At 53.4% G+C, this 27,535-nt stretch overlaps 2 protein-coding genes across 2 annotated transcripts; both read right to left on the bottom strand.

Annotated features, from left to right (window-relative positions):
- Window positions 1–5,335: 5,335 nt before the first annotated feature.
- On the bottom strand, window positions 5,336–9,999 carry KLK14 (kallikrein related peptidase 14; the record flags this gene model as incomplete). The annotated part of the gene is made up of 6 exons (XM_082676850.1): window positions 9,899–9,999; window positions 9,702–9,763; window positions 8,706–8,871; window positions 6,941–7,194; window positions 6,098–6,234; window positions 5,336–5,491 (listed from the first exon to the last, which is right to left on the bottom strand). The coding sequence occupies exons 2-6, from the start codon at window positions 9,739–9,741 to the stop codon at window positions 5,336–5,338; spliced, it is 753 nt and encodes a 250-aa protein (XP_082532976.1). The 5' UTR covers window positions 9,742–9,763; window positions 9,899–9,999.
- Window positions 10,000–22,287: 12,288 nt separating this feature from the next.
- On the bottom strand, window positions 22,288–25,809 carry LOC309836709 (cytoplasmic tRNA 2-thiolation protein 1-like; the record flags this gene model as incomplete). The annotated part of the gene is given in 3 exon segments (XM_082676820.1): window positions 22,288–23,587; window positions 25,066–25,663; window positions 25,666–25,809. Coding segments are annotated over 3 exon segments (1,278 nt in total). The 3' UTR covers window positions 22,288–23,051.
- Window positions 25,810–27,535: the final 1,726 nt, after the last annotated feature.

Genomic DNA, 27,535 nt, shown 5'->3' with positions numbered 1-27,535 from the left:
ATTAAGGATGTTGGTCCCAGTCATCATCTTTCTCACACATCAACGAAATACCACTTTTCACCCATCAGAATAACAAACGCTAGAAAGGTCAGACTTGCCATCTACCTGCATCTGTGCTCACATGCTCCGCCCCCCTTCCATTTCTATAGGTGAACAATCTTCACCTCCGTCTAAGAAAGACACCTCCACTTGTGCGAGGTACCCCATCCCCTCTCACCTCCTCGAGGACACTGTTCCAGCCAGCAGTCCTCTGCTCCCTTGCCTGCATCATCAATTTTCCTCTTCTCCATTAACATACACACATGCTACAATGTCTCCCATGTTCCGTGAACAGAATTTTTTAAAAACCTTCTCTCCACCTCTGTGCTCTCCTTCAGCCCCTGACCCGTTTTGCTCCCTTTGACTGCAATACTCCAAAATGTTGGCTGCACGTCCTGTCTGGCAGTCCTCTCCTCCTGTTCTCTTGAGCCCACTCCATGCAGGCTTCCACCCCCACTGCTCCACCGACTGCGCCTCTTTTAGGGGCGCCAATAAGATCCATGGCGCTGAACCCAGTGGCTAGCTCTTTGGGGTTCATCTTACTTGAGATACCAGCAGCATTTAACAAGTGGTTCACTCTCTGGTCTTTCAAAGTCTTTTCTCGGCTTCTGAGACGCTACATTTCTCCTGGTCTTCCTCATAACTCACTGACTGCTTCTCTTTCATGACTGGTGTTGTTTTCTACTCACGTCCCCAATCTCTACATGCTGGAGCATTTGACCCTCTTCTTTGCTCTGTCTATGCTCACTCCCTCAGTGATCTCATCTGCTCCTGTGGCTTTAAATACCATCTACATGCTGATGACTCCCAAATGTTATGTCTCCAGCCAGACCTTGCTCTTAAACGCTCAACTTGACATCCCACTGCCTACTCAATAGATTCATGTTCAAAACCAAACTCTTGTCCTTCACCCCTCTCATGTTCCACATGGGCTCCTCCTACAGTCTTGATCGTCTCAGTAAATAGTTTCGTCGTCCTTTCATTCCTCAGCCCAAACCTCAGTCTCGCCCTTGAATTCCTTTTCTCACACACCACACATCCATTGTGTTACCGACCCCTGCCGGCGCTGCCTTCAAGATAGATCCAGAATCGGACCATTTCTCAACATCTTCCATCCTCGCCGCCCTGGCCCCTCCCAGCCGCCATCATCTCTCATCTGGATTATGCAAGCTTCTTATCTGGTCTCCCTGTTTTTGTCCTTGTCCGCCTACACTGTTTACACACAGCAGCCAGAGTGAACTTTTATTATAAAATGTAAGTCAGGGCAGGCCACGCCTCTTCTGGAAAGCCCACAGTGCCTCCCACCTCCCTCAGAGTGAAAGTCAGGTTTCCAACAAGGCCCCAGACCGTCTGGCCCCAGTAGTCCTCTGACGTCACCCACCGCTTCCTCTTCTCCTGCCCCTCTCATGTCAGGCACAATCCCATCTCAGAACTTCCGTACTTCAATTCCCACCCCCGGACCCCTCTTCCAAACCAGACGTCTGCCTGGTTTCTTCCATTCTTGTCATCCTCTCCATGAAGACTTCCTTGACCATTGTAGTTGGAGATCCCTGAGATGGGTTCAGGGAATTACTAGAAGGACTCACAGAACTCGGAAAACTCCTGCACTCATGATTTTGGTTTATCACAGCAAAATAAAAAGACACATGGGGCCAAGTCCAGGAGAGACCAGGCACGAGCTTCCAGCTGACCTCTCCCAGAGGAGTCGTATAGACAGCACTTACTTTGCCCAGCAACAATGTGTGACAACACGTACGGAGGATTGCCCACCAGGAAAGTCCACCTGAGCCTTGGTTGTCTATGTTTTTTATTGGGGGTCAGTCACGTAGGCACATGGCTGCCTGCCTGCATGGCTGGCCTTCGTCTCCAGCTCCTTCTCAGGTCAAATATGCCCCGAGACCTCCATCACAAATCATCCCGTTAGGATAGACTATCTGGCATGGCCCAAGGCCCCCAGGTAAAGAAAGACACTGTTATTAGGCAGAATATTACAAAGGCTTAGAGGTTCTCTCCCAGATGCCAGGCAATGGCCTAACTACTTTTTGTAATATGCAGGGTTTGGACAACATAGCCCTGCGGAGTTAACACCCACTGCATAACCCACTTAAAATTATAACCTTCCTCTGACATTCTCTATCTGCTTACTCTGCTTTATTTTTCTCCAAAGCACTTGCTCCCGTCTGTAATATTTAATGGTTTTTTTGGCAGTGCCATGAGGCTTGCAGGATCTCAGTTCCCTGACCAGGGATCGAACCTGGGCCATGGCAGTGAAAGTGCTGGGTCCTAACCACTGGACTGCCAGGGAATTCCCAATATTTCATGTTTTACTCATTTACTTGTCCCTTGTTTGCCTCACCTCCAGAAGTGAGTTCCCCGAGGGCAACAATATTACCTGCCTTGTTCCTAGAGCAGTAACTGGCACATAATAGGATTCAGTAAATATTTGCTGAATGAATGAATGAACGACAGGCATTTTTGAGGGTGTGGAGAGATATGAATCTTTCTTATCCGGGCAAAAACTTGCCAGTACTTGGTGGAATTGATTAAAAGTAAGGCTTTTGGCCCAGTGGTCCTGCTTCTGTGATATTCCAGAGAAGTCTTCTCTAGTTATATAAGGGGCCTGCCCCCAAATAGTCAGTGCAGTATTGCTTGGGTAGTAGAAGGAAACTAGGTGTCCATCACTGGCGGACTGGGTCATTAAACATGGTGGATGTACACCACGGAGTGGTACTTCTCAAACTCTAATAAGCATTGAGACCCCTGGGGGTCTTGTTAAAATGCAGATTCCGGTTCAGTTGGTCTGGGGTGGGGTCCAAGACTCTGACTTCTAATAAGCCCCAGATAATTCTGGTACTGCTGTCCCCTGGACCACACTAGGAGCAAGAGTATAGACTCAAGCAGGCCTGTCCAACAGAACTCTCCGCAATGATGGAATTCTATTTATCTGTGCTGTCCAATACGGCAGCCACCAGCCACATACGGTTATAGAGCATCAGAAATGTGGCGCGTGCGACCGAGGAATGCAATTGTAATGCACATTCAATCTAGATAATTTTACTTTAAAAATTAAATGACCACATGTGGCTAGTGGCTACCATCTTGGACAACACAGGTTGAGAAAACACCAACACCGTGGCAGTGAGCAGTAATAAACCAGATGGGCAGACAGCAACATGGACAGGCTGTTAGCACAGTATTTTGGTGTGAAATAACGTCACACCACCTTTGGTGGAATAAGGTCGCCTGTTTAATACTGAAACCTGACTCCTCACCCACACCCACCTGCCTTCACACCCTATTGCATCAATCTAAAATGCCTCAGTAGTATTGGCACTATCACTTTGTATACCACTGAGAAAGAAAAAGGGGCCATCGATGAAATTAGGGCGTAATGCTAAGACATAACACTCAGCTAATTATAAGATGCCTCCCGCTTACGGAGGTTGTAAAAACGGGAAACGGATGTGCATCTAAGAAGCAATAAAATAGGGTACGTAACCATCACAGCTGGGAATATGAGTTGGAAATCAGATTAAAGATTACTTTAAACTATTTTTACTTAGCTTTATAGTAGGATGCAGGCCAAGAATTATAGGGTGGTCCGTGTCTTCATCTCTCTGGGGGCTCAGAGCTACTCAAGTACACAGCTGCTTTCAAATCCTTGCCTCCGCAGAGCTTGGGTGGTTACCACACATGAGAGCCAAGGTGTGTCTGTATCACCATGACAGAAGGTGCAGTCTCCACTTCCCAGCAATCTTCTTTTTGTTTTTTTAATGCTGCATTGGGTCTTTGTTGCTGCGCCCGGGCTCTCTCTAGTTGTGGCGGCGAGCAGGGGCTACTCTTCGTTGCGGTGTGCGGGCTTCTCATTGCGGTGGCTTCTCTGCGGAGCACGGGCTCTAGGCATGTGGGCTTCGATAGTTGTAGACCGTGGCTCTAGAGCACAGCCTCAGTAGTTGTGGCCCTGGGGCTTCGTTGCTCTGCGGCATGTAGGATCTTCCCGGATCAGGCATCGAACCCATGTCCCCTGCATTGGCAGGCAGATTTTTAACCACTGTGCCACCAGGGAAGTCCCCCCAGCCATCGTGTTTTCCCCTCTTTTTTCTTTTTCTTAATTGAAGTATAGTTGCTGTAAAATATTATATAATTTCCAGGTATACAATATAGTGATTCACAATTTTTAAAGGTTAGGCTCCATGTATAGTTTTATAAAATATTGGCTATATTCACCCCAGCAATCTTTCATGTGGGATCTTCCCGGACCGGGGCACGAACCCGTGTCCTCTGCGTCGGCAGGTGGACTCTCAACCACTGCGCCACCAGGGAAGCCCTCTACTTTGCTTTTAAATTATGTTTACTGTTTCTCGTCTGTGACCTCCTGCTAGAATGCAAGCTCTGTGACGAGAAACATTTAGATTATCTGGCTCGTTCGCAGCCCTACTTCCAGTACCTAGAACCATGCCTGGCGCATAGGAGGTACCCAGTAAATAGACCAATGCCTTGCATACAGTAGGTGTCCGATAAATAATCATTCTTGAATGAAAATAAGAAAGAGAATGAGATTCATAACACAATGATTTTGTGTAAATTAGAAGCAACACAATGTGACAATGCATGTGTTCCAAGGATGCAGGGTATTCAAGGCCATCTGTGTTGATGCCTTTGGGGAGGGAGGGGAACCAGAGCCAGGGATGACAAATGGAAATAAATAAAACGAGAGCAGAGCTCTCAGGACCTGAGTGTGATTAACTCAACTCTCCTCACCTGAGATCTGATTAGGGAAACGAGGATCTCTTCACTTCCATAGTGTTTTCCAGGAAACAAGCTAGGTCTTTGCCCTCCCAGTCCGGGACCTCAGCGGTCCCTGCTCAGGGTCGCAGCGCAAGGCTGGGGCGCTTCCTTCTACCGCACCAAGTACAGTGGATGGTGAGGGGGCAGACCCCCAGGGGACACCATGCGCTTTGGAACATGGCTTCTGGCTGGGCACGATTGGACCTGTGTGTGCATATCTGTTGGGTGAATTAAATGAATGGAGAATGGAATTTAGGATTGTTAAAGTTTTATTAGTAGTATTTCCCTGGTTTTTACAGACACCAAGAGTTTTGAAAATTGTCTTCTTCGGAATATGGTGCCAGTGCAGTGCCTTTGCCTTCACACTCCTGCTCTGTGTGTCTCAGGGGCACCTTGAATAATGACGGGGATGTGGTGGGGTGCAGAGAGAACCCCTGAAGGAACTGCTCTGGGAAAGAAGAGCAGGGTCTTGGGGAGCATGTGGGCAGGTGATATTCTGTAACACCAGCTAAGATCTGCTCTGTATGGTCTCCTGGATCCAGGTTTGGTACTTGCACAGGTTGGTATAGACGCTGGGGTAATCAGGCTGGGCACAGTTCTCCATCCCCCAGGACACGAGGCCCTGGAGCTCTCCTCTGCACACCAGGGGTCCCCCGGAGTCACCCTGAGGGGGAGGGGGAGAGACAGAGATGGAGACATCCACAGACAGATGACCAGAGCCGTGGGCATGGAGAACCCGAGAGGCAAAGATGGGATGGGGGTGGGCTGAGACCCCTGGGCAGGGGCTCTGGAGATCTCAGCCCCTGGGTGTTGGGGTCACTGGTTCCCACTCTGTCTCTGTCCCTTGGGCCCCTCTTCATCTTAGCTCTGTCTCTAGAAAACTATGTGTGTGTTTCCACATCCTGTGTCTCTGGAGCCATTGCTCAGGGATGGATTAAGACCTCTAGAGGACCTGAGCCCGGCTTTCCAGGTACCAGTATGTGATGATGGCAATGACAGTGGTCATCAGAGCTCTGTGCTCTCTCCATGGACTAGCTCATCTCATTCCACCGACTAAGACCTGCTACCCCCAGGGGACAGATGAGGAAACTGAGGTCCGGTACCCAAGGGCGAATGGCGTGGAGGAAGCCCGGCTATTACAACCTCTCTCGTTCTCTGTGTGTGTGGAGTTGGGGGGGGGACTCCCCTGATCGTCATGTTCCTGCGGTCCTTTTGTACCTAAGTCCCTGCCCCAAGCAATCCCCCTGCCCATGCTCTCCCTGGGCCTCACCTGACAAGAGTTCTTCCCACCTTGGGGGACCCCTGCGCAGACCATGCCAGCGGTGATGGCTCCAGGATAGGCCCACTGACAATCCCGATCCGAGGAGATGTTGATGTTCACGCATTGCAGAAACTTGGGGAACCTGGCTGCAGGGGCACTGAGGGGTTACGACGGAGTCGACCCTCCACCAAGCCCCAGGAGTCAGGGCCTGAGCCCCTCCCCCTCAGACCCAGGATCCAGGCCCCCGGCCCCTCCTCCTCAGCCCCAGGATCCAGGCCCCCAGCCCCTCTTCCCTCAGACCCAGGATCCAGGCCCCCGGCCCCTCTTCCCTCAGACCCAGGATCCAGGCCCCCGGCCCCTCCTCCCTCAGACCCAGGATCCAGGCCCCGGCCCCTCCCCCCTCAGACCCAGGATCCAGGCCCCCAGCCCCTCCTCCCTCAGACCCAGGAGTCCAGACCCCTAGCCCCTCCCCCCTCAGACCCAGGGTTCCAGGTCCCCAGGCCCCTCCTCCCTCAGCCCCAGGATCCAGGCCCCCAGCCCTTCCTCCCTCAGACCCAGGATCCAGGCCCCGGCCCCTCCTCCCTCAGACCCAGGATCCAGGCCCCGGCCCCTCCCCCCTCAGACCCAGGATCCAGGCCCCCGGCCCCTCCCCCCTCAGACCCAGGAGTCCAGGCCCCCGGCCCCTCCCCCCTCAGACCCAGGGTTCCAGGTCCCCAGGCCCCTCCTCCCTCAGACCCAGGATCCAGGCCCCCAGCCCTTCCTCCCTCAGACCCAGGATCCAGGCCCCGGCCCCTCCCCCCTCAGACCCAGGACGCAGGCTCCCGCCCCTCTTTCCTGACGCAGGACTCTCACCATTGGGACTGGATGTCGTGCCCCAGCCCGACACAAGGCAGGGAGTCCCTGCGCTGGCACAGGAGCTGGCCACGGCGATGGGCCTCACTGCCCTCCACAGCCGAGCGGGCTGCTCCAGCTGCAGCAGCATCAGGTCGTTTGCGATGGTCCAGGGGTTGTACTGGGGGTGTGGCACCTGGCGGACCACACGCAGCACCTGCTGTGTTACCTCCCAAATCCTCAGGTTGTGCTTTCCCAGGGCAACTCGAAGGTTCCTGGCCCGTGACCCCCAAGAGTAGCGCTGCTCAGGATCTGACCTGGAGGCCTCTCCCCACCCTCCAGCGATGCTCCCTTCCCTGGTGATGTCTAACCCTCCCTCTAACTGCAGGCTGAGTGCCTCCTGGCATCCTGTACACTCTCCCCCAGCCTCGGCTTTCTCTCTGGACCCGATCTTACCATTCTCCCCTTCCCCTTGTGGGCTGCACTTTGCCTTCCCCCTTGGGTATCAGGTGGTGGTTGAGCGGTCTTGGTTCTGTCCTAGGGTCTGCACCTGGATCAATACTCTGAGTTCTAAGTGAGACTGTGGGCTGTGGCTCTAGGTCAGAACTGATATTCTGGAGTATTCGTTCCAGTTACTCCATTGCTTCAGGGAGGCTCCATTCCAGTTCTAGCCTGGCCTTTGGACTCATCCGGAACTTTGGACTCTAAGCCGGGAGCTGGGTTCTAGATTGAATCTGGACGATAGCACACTTTCTAGATACTGGTGTGAGCTCCAGTTTCCAGGTTGAGTTCTGGGTTCTTGATCAAGCTCTAGTTGATGACCTGGGTTGTAGACAACGGTTTGAGCTCTGTGCTCCAGCTGGGCTCGGGGCTCTAAACGCTGGTCTGCATTCTTGATTCTAGGTTGGGTTCTGTCTTAGATCAAATTACAGGTGATAGTCTGGGCTCTTGGTTCTAGACTCTGGTCTGAGCCCTTGACCTCAGGCCAGGCTCTGGGCTCTAGACGGAGCTCCAGGTCCCAGGTTCCAGATGTTGGTTCCCATTCTAGAGTCTGGGCCCTAGGTTCTACGCTGAACTTCCGTTTATGACATTACATCTGGTTTATGGGCACTGGGTGAGCTTTCATCTGGACTTTGACTTCTGGTCTGGGGTCTGAGGTCCAGGTTTCAGTCTAGAATCTGAGAAGGGCTCTGGGTTCAATATGAGGCTTTGGATTGTGGCCCCCATTCTGGGATGTAGGTGGTGGGTTGGGGTCTGGGCTCTAGGCTGCTCAGAGAGGAGCTGTAGACTAGACTCTGGATTAAATGTTGGATCTAGAGCAAGCTTCAGGTTCTGTCTCTATCTTATGCTCTGAGCTGTGAGCAGGTTTCTGGATTTAGGGCTGGACTGTGGGTTCTGAACCTGACTCTAGATTCCAGGCAGGGTTCTGAGGGGCGTCCTGAGCTTCTGGAGGTGGACTGTGTGCAGAATTCAACCACGACTCTGGAACAGACTCCTAATCTTAGTCTCTATGTAGAGCTGGGCCCCTGGATGGATCTCAGGTTATGTGTTAGATTCTAGGTTCCGTGTGGGACTCTAAGCTTGTGTGTGGGTTCTAAACGGTTGACCTGCTTTTAGAACCTAAACTGAGTTCAAGATTTATGGCTGGATTCCACGTTCTGAGCCGGGTCTGTTGTTCTAAGCTCTTATCTAGACCCCAAACCAGGGTCCAGCACTTGGGCTGGGTTCCACACAGGGCTGGACTCTGGAATGCACTTGGCAGAAGAACAAAGAGGGGTTCACTCACGGACGGGCGCAGTGAGCAGCAGTGATGACCCATTCGTCAGACAGCAGGGACCCTCCACAGAGAAAACTACGGTGGGGACCTGCCAGCAGGACCGCCTGCCATGGTTGGGAGTTCCGGATGCATCTGGAACCACCAATTATCTTGTCCCCTTGGTTCTGTGCCATGGCTAGGAGGAGGCAAGGGTGAGGTGGAGTGGGGAAAGCAGATGAACAGATGCTCTCCATCTACCCCCAACTCTCTAGGACATCTGGAATCCACAAATCCCCCCTTTTCTGCCTAATCCTTAAACCCCCCCACCTTTATCTACCCCACCCTATAGGAGATATGCCCAACACTGCCCCCATTATTGTCCCAACATAACCAGGGAGTTTTCTGACACCCCCCATCCCCAGGCACCTCCATAGTATCTATTATTGGATCCCAGGGCCACCTCCTCCAGGGTCCTGATACAGCTACTATGATTGACTCTGCTTCTCCATGAATACTTTCTGTCATCACTTTTCACAATACAGCACAATTCCACCCAGGAATCCTCCAACACCTTCAGGGAGCTCCCTGTTCCTTCCCCAAACTTCTCACTCAATGTGACCCCCCCAGGATCCACTATCTCTCCCCACACCCACCCTCCCTGCCGAGAGCTCACCCTCCCATCATCCTTCCCACCATCATTTCTGGCAACACGTTGTCTTTCCTGTCTCAGTTCTTCCCTAACACAATCAAGAAGTGTCCTGCTGTCCTTTCTAATAAGACCCAGTCAAGACCTGATAGTTTTTCTCAATTCCTCTTTTATTTCTCCCCGTCTCCTACAACCCCCTGGACCCTGCAACCTCCTAATACCTCCACAACTTAGAACTTAGGCGCCCCCTCCAGCGTGCTCCTCAGCCATGATCCCCAAACGACTCCCTGCCCCTTCTCATCGGGTCATCTGTGAGCACATCGGGTCCCCAGGACCCTTCCCCATCTCTTCTCAGAGTCCAGGCCCCACTGCTGTCTTACCTACAGCCAAGATCTGAAGCGCCATCAGCAGGAGGAACATTCTGAGGGCTGGGGGTCGGATTCTGGCAGATGTAGAGAGAAAGTGAGGGTTAAGGAGGCTGCGAGAGACCCAGAAATTATAGGTCAGAGACAGAGCATCTTAGACAGAGACTAAGACCTTAGAGACATGGATGAGGGACAGAATAGAGGCCAGAAACCAGGAGGGCAGGGGCTGGGGGCTCCTTGGTGGCTGGAGAGAGGATGCTGAGATGGGTTCAGGTCCTGCCCTGATGTCTCCTGTCTGGAGGAGTGGGGAAGATGTCTTGCTTCCTTGTCACTCATGGAGGCCTTTTATCTCTGGTCTGAGTAGCTGACGCTTCTCCTCCACCCTTCTGACTTTTTTTTTTTTTTTTATTGCCTACTTCCCATTCCAGGATAGCCTGTCCCATCTCTTCTCTCTCCTCTCTCACCAGAGAAGTAGTCCCAATTGTTAATGAGAACCTGCCTGCCTGGTAGGTGAAGGTGTTGTAATCTGGAAGGAATCCCGGGAGGGGGACCCCAGGGCAGGGTGGACGGGGTGGGGGTGGGAGAGAGTCTGAGAGAGGGAGGGACAGAGACAGAGAGAGGGGCTGCCGTGGGAGGAGAGAGAATCTAGGAAATGTGAGAGAAGTAGCATATGAAGGTGGAGAGGCAGAGAAAGAGTAAGAGAAATACAGGCCAGAGAGAGAAGAGTCAGAGGTAGAGAGAATTCAGGGAGACGGACAAAGAACAGATGAATATAGGTGCGGAAGGGAGGCAGATAGAAAGAGACAAGACAGATGGGGACAGGGCACGGGGCAGACACTCGTGGAGAGGTGAGTGTGGAAACGTGAGAGACAGAAACAGAAAAACAGAGGGAAGAAGGGGGAGGCAGAATAGAAACAGGCACAGAGAAAGAGAAAAAAATGAAGAGAGAGAAGAGAGGCAGAGGTACCCCAACTCCAAACACACTCATACAGAATAATAGCAGTGATGATGAAAGGAGGCCAAGAGATGACAGATAAGGAAGCGGTGATACAGGGAACAGTGAGGCGGAGATGCAGGCCCAGGCAGGGCACAGTGGGGAGATGGAGGGAGAGCGGGACGCAGAGGACACACAGCCGCAGAGGAAGAGAGAAGGGGGTGGGGGTGGGGAGCCGGCAGGAGACTGGAGGTGCTGGAGGCAACTGGTGCCAGGTGGTCCTGTCTCCTAGGCTCTCTCACCTTGTGGTCCACACAGTCCTGAAGGGTGGGGGAGCAAGGGCCCCGGCAGGGAGTGAGGGCGGGGGCTCAGGGCAGAACTTGTGCCCCCCAACTCAGGCTCTGCAGAGAGGTCGGGGGAGAGTGGGATACAGGGACCCAGAGAGAGGGGGACAGAGACCCAGAGAGAGGGGGACAGAGACCCAGAGAGAGGGGGACAAGGACCCAGAGAGAGGGGGACAGGGACCCAGAGAGAGGGGGACAGAGACCCAGAGAGAGGGGCACAGAGACCCAGAGAGAGGGGCACAGAGACCCAGAGAGAGGGGGACAGGGACCCAGAGAGAGGGGCACAGAGACCCAGAGAGAGGGGCACAGAGACCCAGAGAGAGGGGGACAGGGACCCAGAGAGAGGGGGACAGAGACCCAGAGAAGGGGGACAGGGACCCAGAGAGAGGGGGACAGAGACCCAGAGAGAGGGGGACAGGGACCCAGAGAGGGGGACAGAGACCCAGAGAGAGGGGGACAGGGACCCAGAGAGAGGGGGACAGGGACCCAGAGAGGGGGACAGAGACCCAGAGAGAGGGGGACAGGGACCCAGAGAGAGGGGGACAGGGACCCAGAGAGAGGGGGACAGGTGGGGAATGGTTCCAGGCAGACAGAGGAGGGCCTGGGTTTGGGGGACTCATCGTAACTTTGGGCGGGGCTAGCTAGCCTCAGCCCCTCCCCCAGCCTCTTAAATTCCCTAATGACTGCATCTGTCTCTGGGCTTGGGCAGCCCATCCGGACCGCCACGCAGCGACTCAAGAGGCCACGTCTCTGCACCCTCCCTCCCTCACCAACCCCGGGGCTTGCTCCCAAACCACTTTCCTCCCCTTTCCCCCGGGCTGGTCTCTGCCCCTAGGGAGTCCCTCTGTGCCTCTGAATCCACGTGCCCACCTAGCCCCCGTGCGTGTCTGTTTCCCGTGAACTGGCTCTGCTGAGGGGCCTCGCTGCTTTGAACTGAAGGTCTTGGCTCCGGCCCTGGCAAACCAGAAGGGCGAGATGCACAAACAGAAACCCCTCTGAAGGCGTGGGGTGGACAGGCAGCTGCCCTGTGAGCGTTCAGATCCGCATCTTGATGCCATTGTGGTTACACGGATCCACACTTGGGATAAAATGACCCAGAAACACACGTGCACATAGGTGCACAGGCAACTAGATGCACGTAGACAACGAACCCCGAATGAGACCCGTGGTCCCGTCAATAGCACGGTACCCTCGTCGATCTCCCGACTCTGAGTTTGGGCTGCAGCTATCTGAGCTGCCGGGACTGGGGGAGGCTGGGAAAAGGGTGTTGGGACTCTGTACTCTCTGTGCAGCTTCCTGGGAGTTTATCATTATTTCCAAATAAAGAATGAACAGCAAAACAAATTCCTGGTAAGCGCAAGCCCTGCCCCCCCCTCCATTTGAGCAGAAGGCTGTGATTTGGGGGACGCGTGGGGACCCTCTGCTGAGCTAGAAGGCTTAGGTAAACCTGAGATCTCCCTCTTCCTAGAAAGAACACTCAGCTCGAGCACAAGCCCCGGCAAACCCCAGGGAGCGCAAGAAAAAAGCGCTGGGGATGCAGCCACAAATAGGGCTCAGTTAACTGCCTCATCCTCCCCGTTCCAGCCCCTCGTTCCCTCGGTTCACTGCCAGGCTACTCATTCCCCTCCCGTCAGACTCCACTCTGCGCTGCTTTGCTCCCTACTCCACCCGCCACAGGACTGTTTGCCATGACAGGGGGCCTCAAAAAATATCTGGTGATGAATGAATGCATGAACATATGGCCACAGTCCTTGCCTTCAAGAAACTCAGTCTGGCAGGAAAGGCCTAAGAGGCAACAGGAAAGTCAGTCTGGTGTGATCTGTGCTCTAATGGGGGTGGGGGGTGGGAAGGGGTGGCAGTGTGGAAGGGCCTGATGAAGCCCCGGGGGCGGGGACAGTGTTTCCAGAGGGCGGCCTGTCTAAGCTGGGTACCGCGGCTCAATATTATAAAACAACCTAAATGGGAAAAGAATTTGAAAATACGTGTATATGTATAACTGGGTCACTTTGCTGTACACCTTAAACTAACACAACATTTTTTGGTTGGTGTTTGTTTTAAACATCTTTATTGGAGTATAATCGCTTTACAATGGTGTGTTAGTTTCTGCTTTATAACAAAGTGAATCAGCTATACATATACATATATCCCCGTATCTCTTCCCTCTTGTGTCTCCCTTCCACCCTCCCTATCCCATCCCTTTAGGTGGTCACAAAGCACCGAACTGACCTCTCTGTGCTATGTGGCTGCTTCCCACTGGCTATCTATTTTACATCTGGTAGTGTATATATGTCCATGCTACTCTCTCACTTCATCCCAGCTTACCCTTCCCCCTCCCTGTGTCCTCAAGTCCATTCTCTAGTAGGTCTGCATCTTTATTCCCGTCCTGCCCCTAGGTTCTTCATGACCTTTTTTTTTTTCTTTTTTTAAATTCCATATATATGTGTTAGCATACGGTATTTGTTTTTCTCTTTCTGACTTACTTCACTCTGTATGACAGACTCTAGGTCCATCCACCTCACCACAAAGAACTCAATTTCATTTCTTTTTATGGCTGAGTAATATTCCATTGTATATATGTGCCACATCTTCTTTATCCATTCATCTGTCGATGGACACTTAGGTTGCTTCCATGTCCTGGCTACCGTAAATAGAGCTGCAGTGAACATGGTAACACAACACTGTTAATCAACTATACTCCAATATGAAACTAAAAGTTAAAAAAAAAGAATTTCCAGCTTTAAATTGTCAAAAAACAAAACCAAAAACAAACCCCACACATGTACTGAGGTGTTGGTTCAGCCAGGTGCTGTGTCATGTTCTTCTTTCTGCTTTTTTTTAATGTTCAAAACTTTTTTAAAAATAAAATTTTTAATTGTGGTGACGTATAATACATAACATAATAAATACATAAATATAATAGGTACATAACATAAAACTTACCATTTAAAACATTTTTTAAAATAAATTTTTATTTATTTATTTATTTTTGGCTTCGTTGGGTCTTCGTTGATGTGCTCGGGCTTTTCTCTAGTTGCGGCGAGCGGGGGCTACTCTTTGTTGCGGTGCGCGGGCTTCTCATTGCGGTGGCTCCTCTTGTTGCGGAGCACAGGCTCTAGGCGTGCGGGATTCAGTAGTTGTGGCACACGGGCTCTAGAGCGCAGGCTCAGTAGTTGTGGCGCACGGGCTTAGTTGCTCCGCGGCATGTGGGATCTTCCAGGATCAAGGATCGTACCCATGTCCCCTGCGTTGGCAGGTGGATTCTTAATCACTGCGCCACCAGGGAAGTCCCTTAAAACATCTTTAAATGGCATGCAGCACATTCACTTGGTTGGGCAACCATCACCATCCGTCTCCAAAACCTTTTCATTTTCCCCAACTGCAGCTCTGTCCCCATGAAACACGGGCTTCCCACCCTCCCTCCCCCAGGCCCTGGTAACCTTCATCCTCCTTTCTGTCTCTATGAATTTGACTACTCTAGGTATTTCATGTAAGTGTCATCATGTAGTCATTGTGTGATTATCTTGTGTGTATCTGCCTTATTTCCCTGAGCATAATATCCTCAAGGCTCCTGTCAGAATTTCCTTCCTGTTTTTTATTCTTTGTTTTGCTGCATCATGTGGCATGCAGAATCTTATTTGCCGGACCAGGGATCCAACCTGCGCCCCCTACAGTGGGAGCGCAGATTCTTAACCACTGGACCACCAGGGAAGTCCCAAGAATCTCCTTCCTTTTTAAGGCTGGATCATACAACACCGTGTGGATAAGCCATAATTTGTGTATCCAGGTAACTTCTTTATGTGGGTTAGCTTCTTTCATTCCTCCTCCCCTCCCTCCCTTTCTCCCTATCCTTCCTTCCATTCAACAAATATTTCTTGAGCACCTACTAGGTATCAGGCATGGTTCTAAGTGCTGAGGATATAGCAATAAACAAAATAGACGGAGATCCCTACCCTCCTGAGGCTTCCATTGTGGAAGGAAAGGCAACCAAGCAAAAGAAAGTTAAATAAACACAATGTATACTATTACAAGTTATGAGTGCTAAGTGCTAAGGAGGAGGTCGGTGTCCGGGGAAGGCCTGACTGAGGGGATCTTTGAGCAAAGACCTGCAGATTGTCAGGGATACTGGGGGAAGACTGTTCCAGACAGAGAGAGCAGCATGTGCAAAGGCCCTGGGGTGGAAGGAGGGCTGATGTGTCTGGGGACCAGTGAGGAGGCCAGTGTGGCTGGTGCAGCATGGGCCAGGGAAGAAAATAGAAGGAAATGAGGGCGGTGAGGTCGTGGAAAGTCCAGGCTCCATGGGCTAGGGACTATCTTGGGCCCATTTTACAGTCTGAGAAATGGAGGCTGGGGGAAGGGGGAAGTGGCTTGTCCAAGGTTATCCAGCTGGTAAGCGCAGGAGGAAGCGTACAAACTCCTGGACTCTCTGAATCCTCCCTATGGTCTCCCGAGGTGATCTGAGCCTCAGTTCCATCTGAGCGCTAATTTGTGTGTCCAACGCTGTCTTAACGCATTTTTCGTAAGTTAACTCATCCAACCCTTCCCAGGGTCTGGCGAGAAAGGTACACGTATGATTCTCCACGTGCAGAAGGAGAAGTGGAGACGCCCATCCAAGGTTACACAAAGCTGAGTGGTAGCACACGATACAAACCCAGGCAAAGAGCTCTTAACAACCTCAGGGATGCCCGAACACAGAGGCGTGGGTGGAGCAACTGCCCAGCCGAGTGGTGGGATGAGCCCCAGACCGAAGGAGAGACACCTTCCCTTGCTCAGGAAGGAAGAAGGCGAGGGTGGGGGAGTTTGCAGGTGGGCTGTGGGTCGGCTGGCCAGACGTGGAGGGAGGGCTGGGCCAGGGAGACGGGGAGGCCCGGGCCAACTCATCTCAACGGGCACCTGGTTGGGGAGGGGAGGACAGCTAGCAGGTTCCCGGGTGAGGTTGGTGGTGAGGAATTTAAAGACGCGTCCTCTGAGCGGCTGGATGATTTTGTTTTGTTTTCCTCCAGCAAAGGACAGTGGGAGGGGGTGTGGTAAAGGGGCGGAATGTAGGGATAAAGGAAGTGCAGAAAGAAGGGCCTTGGTGGAGGGAGGGCTGCACAGAGAGGGTCAGGGTGTCTTTGCGGTGGAAGCATGGGAGGCTGTGGTCAGGGAGTGGGACGTGGGCTTTTGTGGTTTTAGAGGTGGAGCTCTTCTGATGGAGGTAGCGGCCAGGGTGTACCTGTGGGAATGGGTGATGGGGGAGGTGGTCTCCGGCCACCTGGAGGCTGAGGGACTGTGAAGCCAGGGGGTCCTCTCTCCTGCAGGCTCCTGACTCCCTGTCAGCAAATGCCTGTCTCTATCTCCATTTATAATACAAATCTGGCAGGTTGTCAAGGACTTTCCATACATTATCACATTTAATCCTCACAAGAGCTTTATGAGGTTAGGGTTAGGGTTAGGGTTAGTACCGCGTTAGAGATGAGGAAACTGGGTCTCAGGCAGAAGTCACTTGTGCAAATGGCATTAGCCGGGATTGGAAGCTGGGTCACCTGGCTGTTAAATGCCACGCCATTCTGTCTCCAAATCTGTCTCCATGCCATCGAGGGCGGGGAGTTCTCTGCTGGATCCTCGTCTCCTGGAACAGCCCCAGCGTCTGAGAGTTCGTGCAAAGAGTGTTTCTGGTATGTACAAATGGACCCTCACCTTGGGAATCTCCTGGCAGTCCAGTGGTTAGGACGCCACCCTTCCACTGCAGGGGGCATGGGTTCGATCCCTGGTCAGGGAACTAAGATCCCACAGGCTGCCAAAAAAAATAAAGAAACAAAAAACCAAAGGACCCTCACCTTTGTCTTCTGTCCCCCATCAGCTCTTGGTTGGCAATTTCTCTAGTACCTCCTAAGTGTCACGTCTTGCTTAATTCCCCCATTGGCCCTGTGAGGGGCACACAATCACACCCATTCTACAGATGCGGAAACTGAGAGGAAGGAGGTCAGTTGCCCAACGAGCAAGTGGCGGGGCTTGGATTGGAACCCCAGTCCATCTGACTCCATGCTCCTCTGCTGCTGATTTCATGTGTCTCTTTGATTACCCAAACTCTCTCTGGGTAATCTCTTAGATGGCTCTGAGTCAGCACCTGAATCTGCTACATGCCAGGCAGCTTCTGCATACACACCTGGGTGTCCCTGATGCCCCGTCAACAGCCAACGAACATCTCTGCCCCACCTCCCTCCATCTCCATCATCAATCACTTATTTCCCTTTGTTGGTGGTGACACCGTCCTCTCCCCAGTTGCTTCTGTCAAAAGCTGGGAGTGGTCCTTGATCCCTCCCTCACGCCCACTTCCTACTTTGGCAATTCACGTCACCTTAGTGTCAAAATAGACACTGAATCCACCCACTTACTCCTTCTCACTCACCCTTGTTCAAGCTACCCTTATATCTCACCTGGACAGGTGCAAGAGCATGCAAGCTAGTCTCCCTGCTTCCACATTCACGTTCCCACCTCCCCCCACTCCTACCCCACACTAAGTTCATTCTCCACTTGGCAGGCAATGTGTTCTTAAAATATAAAAGGTATCATATTAAACCCTGCTTAAAGCCCATCTATGATTTCCCACTGCAATTGTAATAACACCTAAACACCTCCAAGGCACTCTGTGTCTGGCTTTATGTCCGCCTCCCCAGCCTCACCATTCCGTCACGCACTGTGCCTCAGAGCCCCTGGACTTCCTTGACTTTCTTGACATGGTAGGTGCCTTCCCACCTCAGGGCCTGTCTCTGCTGTTCCCTCTGCCTGGGACACGCGTCCCATCCCTCTGCCCATGATCACCTTCTCTAGAGTAGACATTCCCTTCTAGTTTCTATCTCAGCCCCTTGTTGGTTTCCTTCCTATGCCTCATTTCAACCTATAATTGCTTTATGTGTTTGCTTCCTTTTTTATTGTTGTTTTTTCTCTATGGCATTTATCACCATTGGATGTCCCTCGTGTTTTATTTATCTCCTTTTCTGTGTAGTCTATCTCCCAGAACTTGAGTGCCATCTCTGACAGGGCAGGGGGTTTTGCCTGCTTTCTTGGCTTCTGTTCCCTGGCACATAGTAGGTGCTCAGTAAACATTTATGGAATGAAGAAACATTTCTCTCACTCAGACTGAGGCTTCATGAGGGCAGGGACGTTGTCTAAGGTGTTCACTGCTGAATCCCTGGAGCCCACTCTGGTACCTGGCATGTGCTGGGGCTCTATGAAAACAGGCTGAATGAGAGTGACATTATTGAGAGCCTTCCTCTCCCCAGAATCCCTGCACCCAATGCCCCCACATCTTCAGACCTGACAGGAATCTCTAATTACCCAGCCCTGGGAGAGCATGCACAGGCGGAAGGTGGGGAAGCCCATCTTTCTGAGATTGGGTTCTAAATCCTTGCAGGAAAGAATGCTTCTGACTCCAGGGGATGGTACCTTAAGGCGTGGGGAGCCTCATCAGTCCTGGTCCTTTCACAGACATTTGATAAGCATAAAGGACCCCTTGTGTTTAGGTAAGGGCTGCCTTCACCAGGGCCCATGGGCTCCCAGACAGAGAGCCCACTGAGGGCAGGGACTGGGGCTCACCCAGCTGTTTCCCCAGTGCCCCGTGCAGGGCCTGGCTCCTGGGAGATGCCAGCAGACGTTGGCTTCGTGAATAAAGGGGTGCTCCTTATCACTCCTCTGCCCCCAAATCTCCTGACCTCCGCCCTAGCCAAAGCCCTGCTCCATGATGACTAGGCTTCGTGCCTGGGCAACACCCGCGCCCCACCCTCCTTGTTTACCACGACTTTCTCCCTCAGAAAGACTCGGCCGTGTTCACCACGGCCATCTGCCCAAGTGGCAAACATCTTTATGTTTGGTCAGCCTGTCTAGGAGAGGTTTCTCTTGTATTTACAGTTTTGGGGGTTTAGGCAGGAGCTCTTAATACTTACAAAGCACACCCTAGAGTTTAGTAGGATTTCCAGACTTCTTAAATAGCCCTCATCTCTGTTCCCACCATTCCCACCCCCTAATGGTTTTGGCTTCTCCCTGGCCTCTTGGCCTTTAAGTCCCCCTCCCCCAGCCCCACCCCACAGTCCTCCTAGACACAGACCCAGAAGGCTCCTTCTGACACCCGGGGCGAGGCCTGTCTGCTCCAAACCCTTCCTGGTGCCCCATCACCCCAGCGGGAAATCTGCCTTGTGCAATGGCATTCTGACCCTCTTGGGGGTGGGGTGGGGGACGCTGGCCGCCCTCACCAGCTCCTACCCAGGCGTCCTGCACCAGAAGCAGCCATTCCGCCTGGTTCACGGTGTGTCCTTCCCTGCAGGCTTTCCACCTGCTGTTCTCTGGGCCGCAGGTGCACCCGTCCTCCTCCACCCTTTTCCCCGTGCTCATTCTTACTCATCTTCTCGGGCCTGGTTTAAACACTACCTCCTTCAGAAAGCGTTCTGTGACGCCCCACGCTAAGTTGGTCGCCCCACCTCTGGGCTCCCCTGTGCCCTTACCAACCCCCGCCGTGACACGTATCCCTTTGGGTCTTGATTTGCCAGTGTCGGTCCGTGCCGCCTCCCCCATCAGATAGAGAGCCCACTGAGGGCAGGGACTGGGGCTCACCCAACTCTGTTTCCCCAGTGCCCCATGCAGGGCCTGGCTCCTGGGAGATGCCAGCAAATGTTGGCTTCGTGAATAAAGGGATGATCCTTTATCACTCCTCTGCTCCAGAATCTCCGTGGCTTCCGCCTCAAAATCACAGCTGCGCCCATGCAGGCTGGCCCCGCTTACCTCTCTCCTCCAGTTACCCGCTCCACCACTCGCCTGCCTCCCTTGGCGTGCGCACACGCTGTTCCCTGGCCAGCATCGCCCTTCCCGCACATCTGCAGAGCCCACTGCCTCACCCTGTGTGGGTCTCTGCTCAAATGTCGTCTTCTCCTCGAGGTCTGCCATATCCACCCTACATACATGTGTGGCATGCTTCCCATCCTCCGATTCATCAGTTTATCACCATCTGACACACTACATACTCTACTTATTTTCCTCCTTTTCTGGCCTCTCCCATGAGGGCAGGTTTTTGTTTTGTTCATTGTTGTCACAAATTGGGTGCTCGATAAATATTTGCAGAATGAATGAATGAATGAATGTACACATGGGTCTTGAGGTCATGGAAGGTTTCCAGTGTCCACAGGGGACCTTCAGGTTTCTGCCAGACTGTGTCTCTCGCCCTTGGAGGCTGGCTCAGGCCAGGGGGACCGGTGGGGAGGTGGGAGGAGAGAGCAAAGCTCCCCAGCCAGGCAGCGGAAGGAAAGACTTTGCTCTTCCGTCAATGGCCACCCAATGCAAGGTGCGGTCAGTGACCCCCTTGTGGTTGGAGCTGGGAACAGCATTTTCCCCAGCTCCCACTCGAGGCCCTCGTCACATTTGCCACAGAACCGTGGTTGAATCTGAAGAGACGGGTTGTAAGCGGAACATACACACCGGATTTTGAAAACTTAGTACCAAAAAAACGTAAAACACCCTCGAGGTTTTAATTAATTAATTTATTTTTGGCTGTGCCGGGTCTTCGTTGCTAGGCGCGGGCTTTCTCTGGTCTACTCTGCCTTGTGGTGCGCGGGCTTCTCATTTCTGTGGCTTCTCTTGTTGCGGAGCACCGGTTCTAGGCGCGTGGGCTTCAGTAGCTGTAGTTCGGAGGCTCTAGAGCGCAGGTTCAGTAGTTGTGGCACACAGACTTAGTTGCTCCGCGGCATGTGGAATCTTCCCAGACCAGGGATAAAACCGTGTCCCCTGCCTTGGCAGGCGGATTCTTAACCACGGAGCCACCAGGAAGTCCCATCCTCAAGGTTTTAAAATATTGATTATATGTTAAAATAGTAATATTTTGGATATAGTGGGTCAAATAAAATACATTATTAAATTTTCCCCTCCCCCCCTTAAAAATACGGCTACTCGTAATTTTGAAATTACACATATGGCTCGCATTATATTCCTATTGGATAGTGCTACTCTAAACCACAACAGAAATCTAACCAACCACCCACCTCCTGGTGTGAAGGTGTGAAGGTGTGACGGGAGAAACTCGGTTACAGAAAAGTCCCTTGCCCCAAACCACAGGGTCAATCAGTGGCCGACCTGCAACAAGGGCCCAGGTCCTCTTGCTTCCAGCAGGCGGCATAGCAAAAAGGTTCAAAAGTCCTAGCTCCTTCACGGATTTGCTGCTGTGTGACCTTGGGAAAGTCACTTCACCCCTCTGAGTCAAAAATTTACCCTTTGTAAAACTGGGGATCAAAACGCAAGGAAGGAGCGTTCCGCAGTGCCTGGTGCACTAGAATCATTCCAATTGACCGTGATCATCTTGCGCCCCCTAGAGCCCGTTCTCTCCAGCGCAGCTGCAGGGATTTTTAGAAAACGGAGATGGGCTCCTGCCTCTGCGAGATGTTGCAGGACCAGCCCTGGCTACCACCTGATCTCAACTCTTGCTCTTCTTCTCCCTGTCCACTCTGCCCTGACCACACTTCCTTGCTGTTCCCTGGACTTACCAACTTTATTCCCACCTCTGGGCTTTTGCATCGGCAGTTCCCTCTGCCTGGAAAGCTCTTCCCCAAGATGGCTTTATAATTCACTCCTTTGCTTTATTCAGGTCTCAGCTCAAATGCCACCTCCTCAAAGAGGCCTTGCCCTGACCCCTATGGACACTGGCTCTTGCTATCTCCCTCCCTCTTTATCCTGCTTTATTTTTGTTGCATTAATCACTATCTGAAATTTTATTGTTATTGACTTATTGTCTGTTTCTCCCAGATTGTGAACTTCACGGGGGCAGGGGCTTTTTGTCTTTTGCTCACTGCAGTATTCCTAGCACTTGGCACATGGGCCACAGATGAGGTGCTCAATAAACGTCTGTCGAATGAATAATTATCCTGATGCTCAGTTAACTCACGGAGGAGGTGAGGCCTCTGGTCCCTGCCTTCCAGCCCAATCTAATTAGGAAAAGCGAGCCCCAAAGAGTGTGGATGGCTGGAGGACAGGACCCAAGGGCTGGGGTTTGGGAGAGTCCTAATGTCCTGGGCTGGGCAGGGTGGGAGGAGAGAATCAGGGATGCTTCCAGGAGGCCCCTGGAGGATGTGAGCTGGAAGATGGGAAAGGAGGGCACTCCTGACAAGGGACCAGCCCAGCACAGCTCGGAAGTGGGACTGAGGACACCAAGTCTCCCCAGGGGTCAGGCAGGAAGTTTCTGAGCCTCACACCTGTCTGGACCGGCAGGGAGGCAACCCTGCAACCCAGAGCCCCCCGGGGGGCCGAACTTTAATGTGAACAACGAAGTTGGACACCATTATCAAATACTCACAACAGTGCTTTGCTAGGAGGCTTTGATTCCATTCTCAGAGGAGGAAATGGAAGACCAGAGAGGTTAAGTCACTGACCCAGGTTCACCCAGCTCTGCCTCCAGAAATCTGAGGTCTGGGGAGCTCACCCAGCGGCTCCCCACCCATCACACAGAGATTCAGGTGGTGGTGGGTGGGGAGAGTGGGGGTAAGGGCTAAATACACCGTCTTGAGGAGCCCCAGGCAGACCTGGGTGTGAGCCCCCAGTTGGGGCTCCAGCGAGGTGACCTCAGGCCAGTTATGGGGCTCAGGCTACAGCCAATGAGATCATGCTGGGGATGAAATGAGACGGCCTGCCCTGTGTACAGCGCTCACACAGAAGCATCACGATTGCTGTAACTGACGTGCCCATCACGTTACATGGTTTTGCTTATCCCACTGCAGGCAAACATGAAACATGAGGCACACAGTAGGCGCTCAAGAAGGGTTAGGACTATCTGAGCACGCCCAGGGCCCCACAGAGGTACAGGCAAGAGGCCCCCTAATTCCCACTCGCTCAGGAATGCAAAGTTGTACAGTTCTCTCCTCTCTGAGGCCCAGGGGTCCCCCAGACACCCAGGAGTCCTCCGCAGCCCCAGGAGCCCAGAGCCCCAGCTTCTGCAGGACCACAGGTAAGGGGTTCCGACCCCTTCCCAACCTCACACCGAAGCCCGGGCTAAGGTAACTCGGGTTCCTTCACAGTGTCATTTACAGGCCGCCCCGCACTCCCACGTCGTCGGATCCCAGCGGAGAACTGGAGTCTCTAGAAGCCGGGGATGGGCTCCGAAGTCGGGGGTCCGGACGGCTGTGGCTCCCGCGGCGACCCCTCCTCGTCCAGCCCCCGGCGGCCCTTGCCGATGGCCAGGCGGGGCCGGCCGCGGTTCAGGCCTTCCAGGAGGGCGCAGGCCTGGCAGAGCGCGCGGCTGGCCAGCGCCCCGCAGCGGGAGCAGGCGCCGGGGGGCGGGGGCCGCGCGGCCGGGGCCAGCGCCAGGCGCTCGGCCGAGTGCACGAGGTCCAGCACCGCCGACGGCCGCGCCGCCTCCAGCAGCTTGAGCAAGTCGCGCGCGTGGCCACGGAAGGCCTCGGGCGCGTACACGCACTCCTCGGAGAAGTAGTCCAGGCGGCGGAAGTGCGCGTACAGCACCACCTCCTTCTGCGAGGCCAGCTGCAGCGGGCGGCAGCGCGGCAGGGCACCCCCCTCGCCCGGAGAGCCCAGGCCCCCGCCGCGCGCCAGCCGGCCCGCGTCGCCCCGCAGGAAGTTCATGAGCACCGTCTCCGCCATGTCGTCGGCGTTGTGTCCTGGGGGAGAGACGCGAGCCGGTGAGGAGGGGGCGCGGGGGCCGGCGGGTCCGCGGGAGGAGACCCCGCGATACCGTGGGCGGCCAGGGGGAGGCTGCGGGTGAACCCCGCGAGAAAGGAGAGGGGAACACACCAGGCTCCCGTGGAGCAACTTGGGATGCCCTCATTTGCCCCCCTCTTATTGCAAACCAGGCTCTGTGCTCGGTGCCCTTTCAGGTAGTAACACTGCTTTACGCTACAGATATAATTTCAGTCTAGTGAAGTGTACTTCAGACCGCACAGACATCAAAATGGCATTTGATGGAGATGCTCAAGTGGGCTGTTGACACAAGTGCCTCTGGGAATGCAGATTATGGTATTTAGAAGGACCAGGGAGAAAGTAAGTGCATAGTTACACAACAGTCACCATAAATTTGCAGCTGAATCTCTGCTTATTCTGTAACTTGTCACCTTATACTTGGGTCTATAGGAAAACACCGGTCTTACGGATTCTCAAGTCGGCCATACTTTCCCTCCTCAGGGCCTTTGCATAAGCTGTTTCCTCTGCTCAGAACCTCTCCCACCCCCTTTTTGTCCTTCACCTAGTTACCCACTCGGCTTCAGGTCTCCGCTCACTCAGGAAACGCTTCCTTAATCCCCACGTTTCTCCCTTCACTAGGTCCTCCTGTGTCATTTTCCTTAGTGGCACAGGAAATAATTATAATCAGGTTATAATTACGTATGTGAGAAATGGACAGGAGCAGAGACTGTGTTGTGCATCATCATAACGGCAAACATTTATATGTTTACCGTTTCTCAGTGTCTTGTCTAAGTGCGTCATACGTAATTCCCATAATTCATCCAATTCCCAGTAACTCTAGGACCTACATGGTATTAATATCCCCATTATATAAAAGAGGAAACCAAGGTTAGGTAGTTTGTTCTAGGCTATATAGCTTGCATCTGGCACAAATAAATGGTCAACAATTATTTGTTTGGTACAAATAATTGGTATTTGGTAATCACCAATTTGGTACAAATTATTTGTTTGGTACAGAGAAAGTGTTATCAAAGAGGAGAAGCGAATAGAGAAAAGGACACAGTTGCGTTCAGACTAGATGCTTCTGATGGGAGATGCCCCTTCATACCCCTCCTTTTGTGACAAGGGACACAATGTCATAAAAAAATAAGTGCAGAGAACCACAGCCCTAGCCCCTAGAGAGTACCCTACCACCCCTCTATTTGCCAGCGTGTGTGTACAAAGATGATGGCAGTGACTCAAAAGCTTACCATGCCCAATCTAAGGACATGCACATACTATGACCCTTCAGTGTGCATGCACAGCCCCTCCTCCGTTTTTAGCGTCTCCAATTAGGATACACGCAGTCTCCTTTACGACCTCTGGGGCATGCGCCTCAGTGGACTTACAGTGTCCGCCCCTCGCCCGCGCATGCGCCCGTTCCTCCCACCGCGCCCCTCTGTGCCGCGCCTGCGCTCACCCGTCACGACGTGCGTGGCTCCCACGCGGCGCGCCCCTTCCTCTAGCGCCCGGCGTCGCAGCACCCCGCAAAAGGTGCAACAGGAGCGGCTGCGGCCGGAGCCGGCCGTGCTGCGGGCCACGGCGTCCATCGTCCAGCCCCCGAAGAGCTCTGCGTAGGCCACGACGGTGAGCGGGAGCTCCCAGCGTGCTGCTTGCCGCCGCACGGCCGCCAGCGCCGCGTCCCGGTAGCCGCCGATGCCCTCGTCCACGGCCACGAGGTGCAGCGAGATGCCCAGGCGCGGGGCCAGCTCGCGCAGCACGTGCGCCAGCACCGTGGAGTCCTTGCCGCCCGAGGCGCCCACGGCCACCACGGCGCCGGGCGGCAGCAGGCGGCCCGCGACCACCGTGTGCAGCACCTCGGCCTCGAAGGCGGCACAGAAGCAGGTGGTGCACAGCGCCTGGCCCGAGCGCGGACGGCGGAGGGCGGCTCGCGCCTTGTGGCAGGAGGCGCACTGCGGGGCGGGCATCGCGGGGTCCTGGCGAGGCGGGAGGGTCGGCTTCTCCTGGATGGGTGGAGAGGGGAGGCGGGTTACACGTGGATTCCGGATTGCAGGAGTCCTTGCCTACAGAGAGGCTGCTTGCGTAGTGTCTCTACCAGGAATAATGCAGGCCGAGTAGGCCTTTTCCAGAGTAAGGGAGGGTTATACGCATACAGTTGACCCTTGAACAACACGGGGGCCAGGGACGCAGCCAAAATCCGCATAACTTTACAGTCGGCCTTTCTGGTTCCGCATCCGCGGATTCAACCAAACCGCGGATGGTGTAGTACTGTATGTATTTATTGGGAAAAAAAAAAATCAGAGTATTAGGGGACCAGCGCAGTTCAAACTCATGTTGTTCAAGGGTCAACTGTATTCTAGTTTAAGGAAGCTAGTGCCTCCAGGAAGGCTTCTTGGATTACACCCATTACACACCAAGAAGAGAAGGAGCTGGTTGGGAGAGGTGGAGGGGAGAGGGAGAGACAGGCAAGTTACACCCAGAATTAGGTCGGATTCTGTTTGGAGGGATGGAGGTGCCTATTAAGGGCCAGTTTCACAGTCTCCAGGGAGGCCAGCCCTTTTACAACCCTGGTCAGAAGGACAGGGTGCTTATCACTGACCTGGGCTCCCAGGGCTGTTCAGAGAGCTTGGGAGGGGTCAGTGATCTAAGAACAGAGGGAGTCCAGGGAACTGCAGCTCTGTTAGGGGAAGGGGGATGGACAGAAAAGACCAACTGGATTTCACTTTGGTGGGGGTGGGATACTGTCTCTAGGCATAGGTCCCGATTGTATCCTCTGAAAGGCAGGGCAGTCATCTCCTCCAGGGAGACACAGAGGCAGCATGGGTCGTACCTCCAAGGAGATCAACTGTGGCTTCTTCTGTTTTGGGGGCGGGGGAGGGCGGGGTGTGGGCCTCCAGGATTGCTGTGGTCTCAGAATCTCCCGAAAGCTTCTGTGGCCTTACCAAGACTTGGATCAGCCCAGTTTTAACTCATTTCTGTTCCCCCCACCTCATCCGTCCCCACCCAGCCAAAAATTCCAACCCTCTCTCCTCGGACCCACCTGCTTGGGGAACCCATGAAAACCCACCAGACTGAGTCCCTCCTCCCCAAGCCACCATCATCTCCAGGCTGAACTAGTGCAGTAGCCCCTGAGCAGGTCACCCTGTTTCCAGGATTTACCACAATGTGTGGAATCATTTTATGTGACTTGTATGTTTACTGCCTGTAACACCAATTAAGGACCAGTGCAACCCAGACGTCTGACAGGCATCTCAAAACCTAGACTCCTGATTCCCCTTCCCAAACCTGCTTCTCTTGCGGTAAAGGGCAGCTCCATCCCTCCAGCTACTGAGGGCAGGAGCCTTGTGGTCCAGGACCCACGACTGCTCTTGCTTCTCACTCTCCCTGTGGGTGACTCCCAACTGCAATGGCAAGTCCCAGCCTTTCCTCCAAATGCGCCACTGAAGATGCACCTGGGGCATCCTCCCCAGACCTCAAACCCCAGATGCCCAACCAGAATGGAGCAAATCCTGTTTGTAGCTTCAAAACAGAAGCCCAACACTCCTTAGCATCTCCACAACTGCGACCCTAGTCTGAGCTGAGCCATGGCGCTCTTACTGCAGGAGGCTCCTCCTTGGTCTCCCCGCCCCACCCTCCCCTCCTCTACACACACAATTCTCCACAAAACAGCCAGTGGGATCCTGCCCAGTATCTCCTCTACATTCGCCCATGCATCTCATCTCACTTTCGTAAAAGCTTACGTCCGATGAGGGTCCCTTTTTCTCTGACCTCACATTCCACTCTCCTTCAGCCACTCTGGCCTCTACTCTCCAACACCCCAGGAAACACCTACCCAGGAAAGTGTTAGCACTGCTCTTCCCTCTGCCCAGAGTACTCTTCCTTGTCACTGGGCCCAGCAAGCAGCCCTCAGGACCCATTGGCCATGACCA

Source organism: Grampus griseus (genome assembly GCF_964374135.1).
Source record: "Grampus griseus genome assembly, chromosome: 19".
Lineage (NCBI taxonomy): Eukaryota > Metazoa > Chordata > Mammalia > Artiodactyla > Delphinidae > Grampus > Grampus griseus.
The sequence above is the reverse complement of the archived record's forward strand: the minus strand, read 5'-3'. Positions and strand labels throughout refer to the sequence as shown.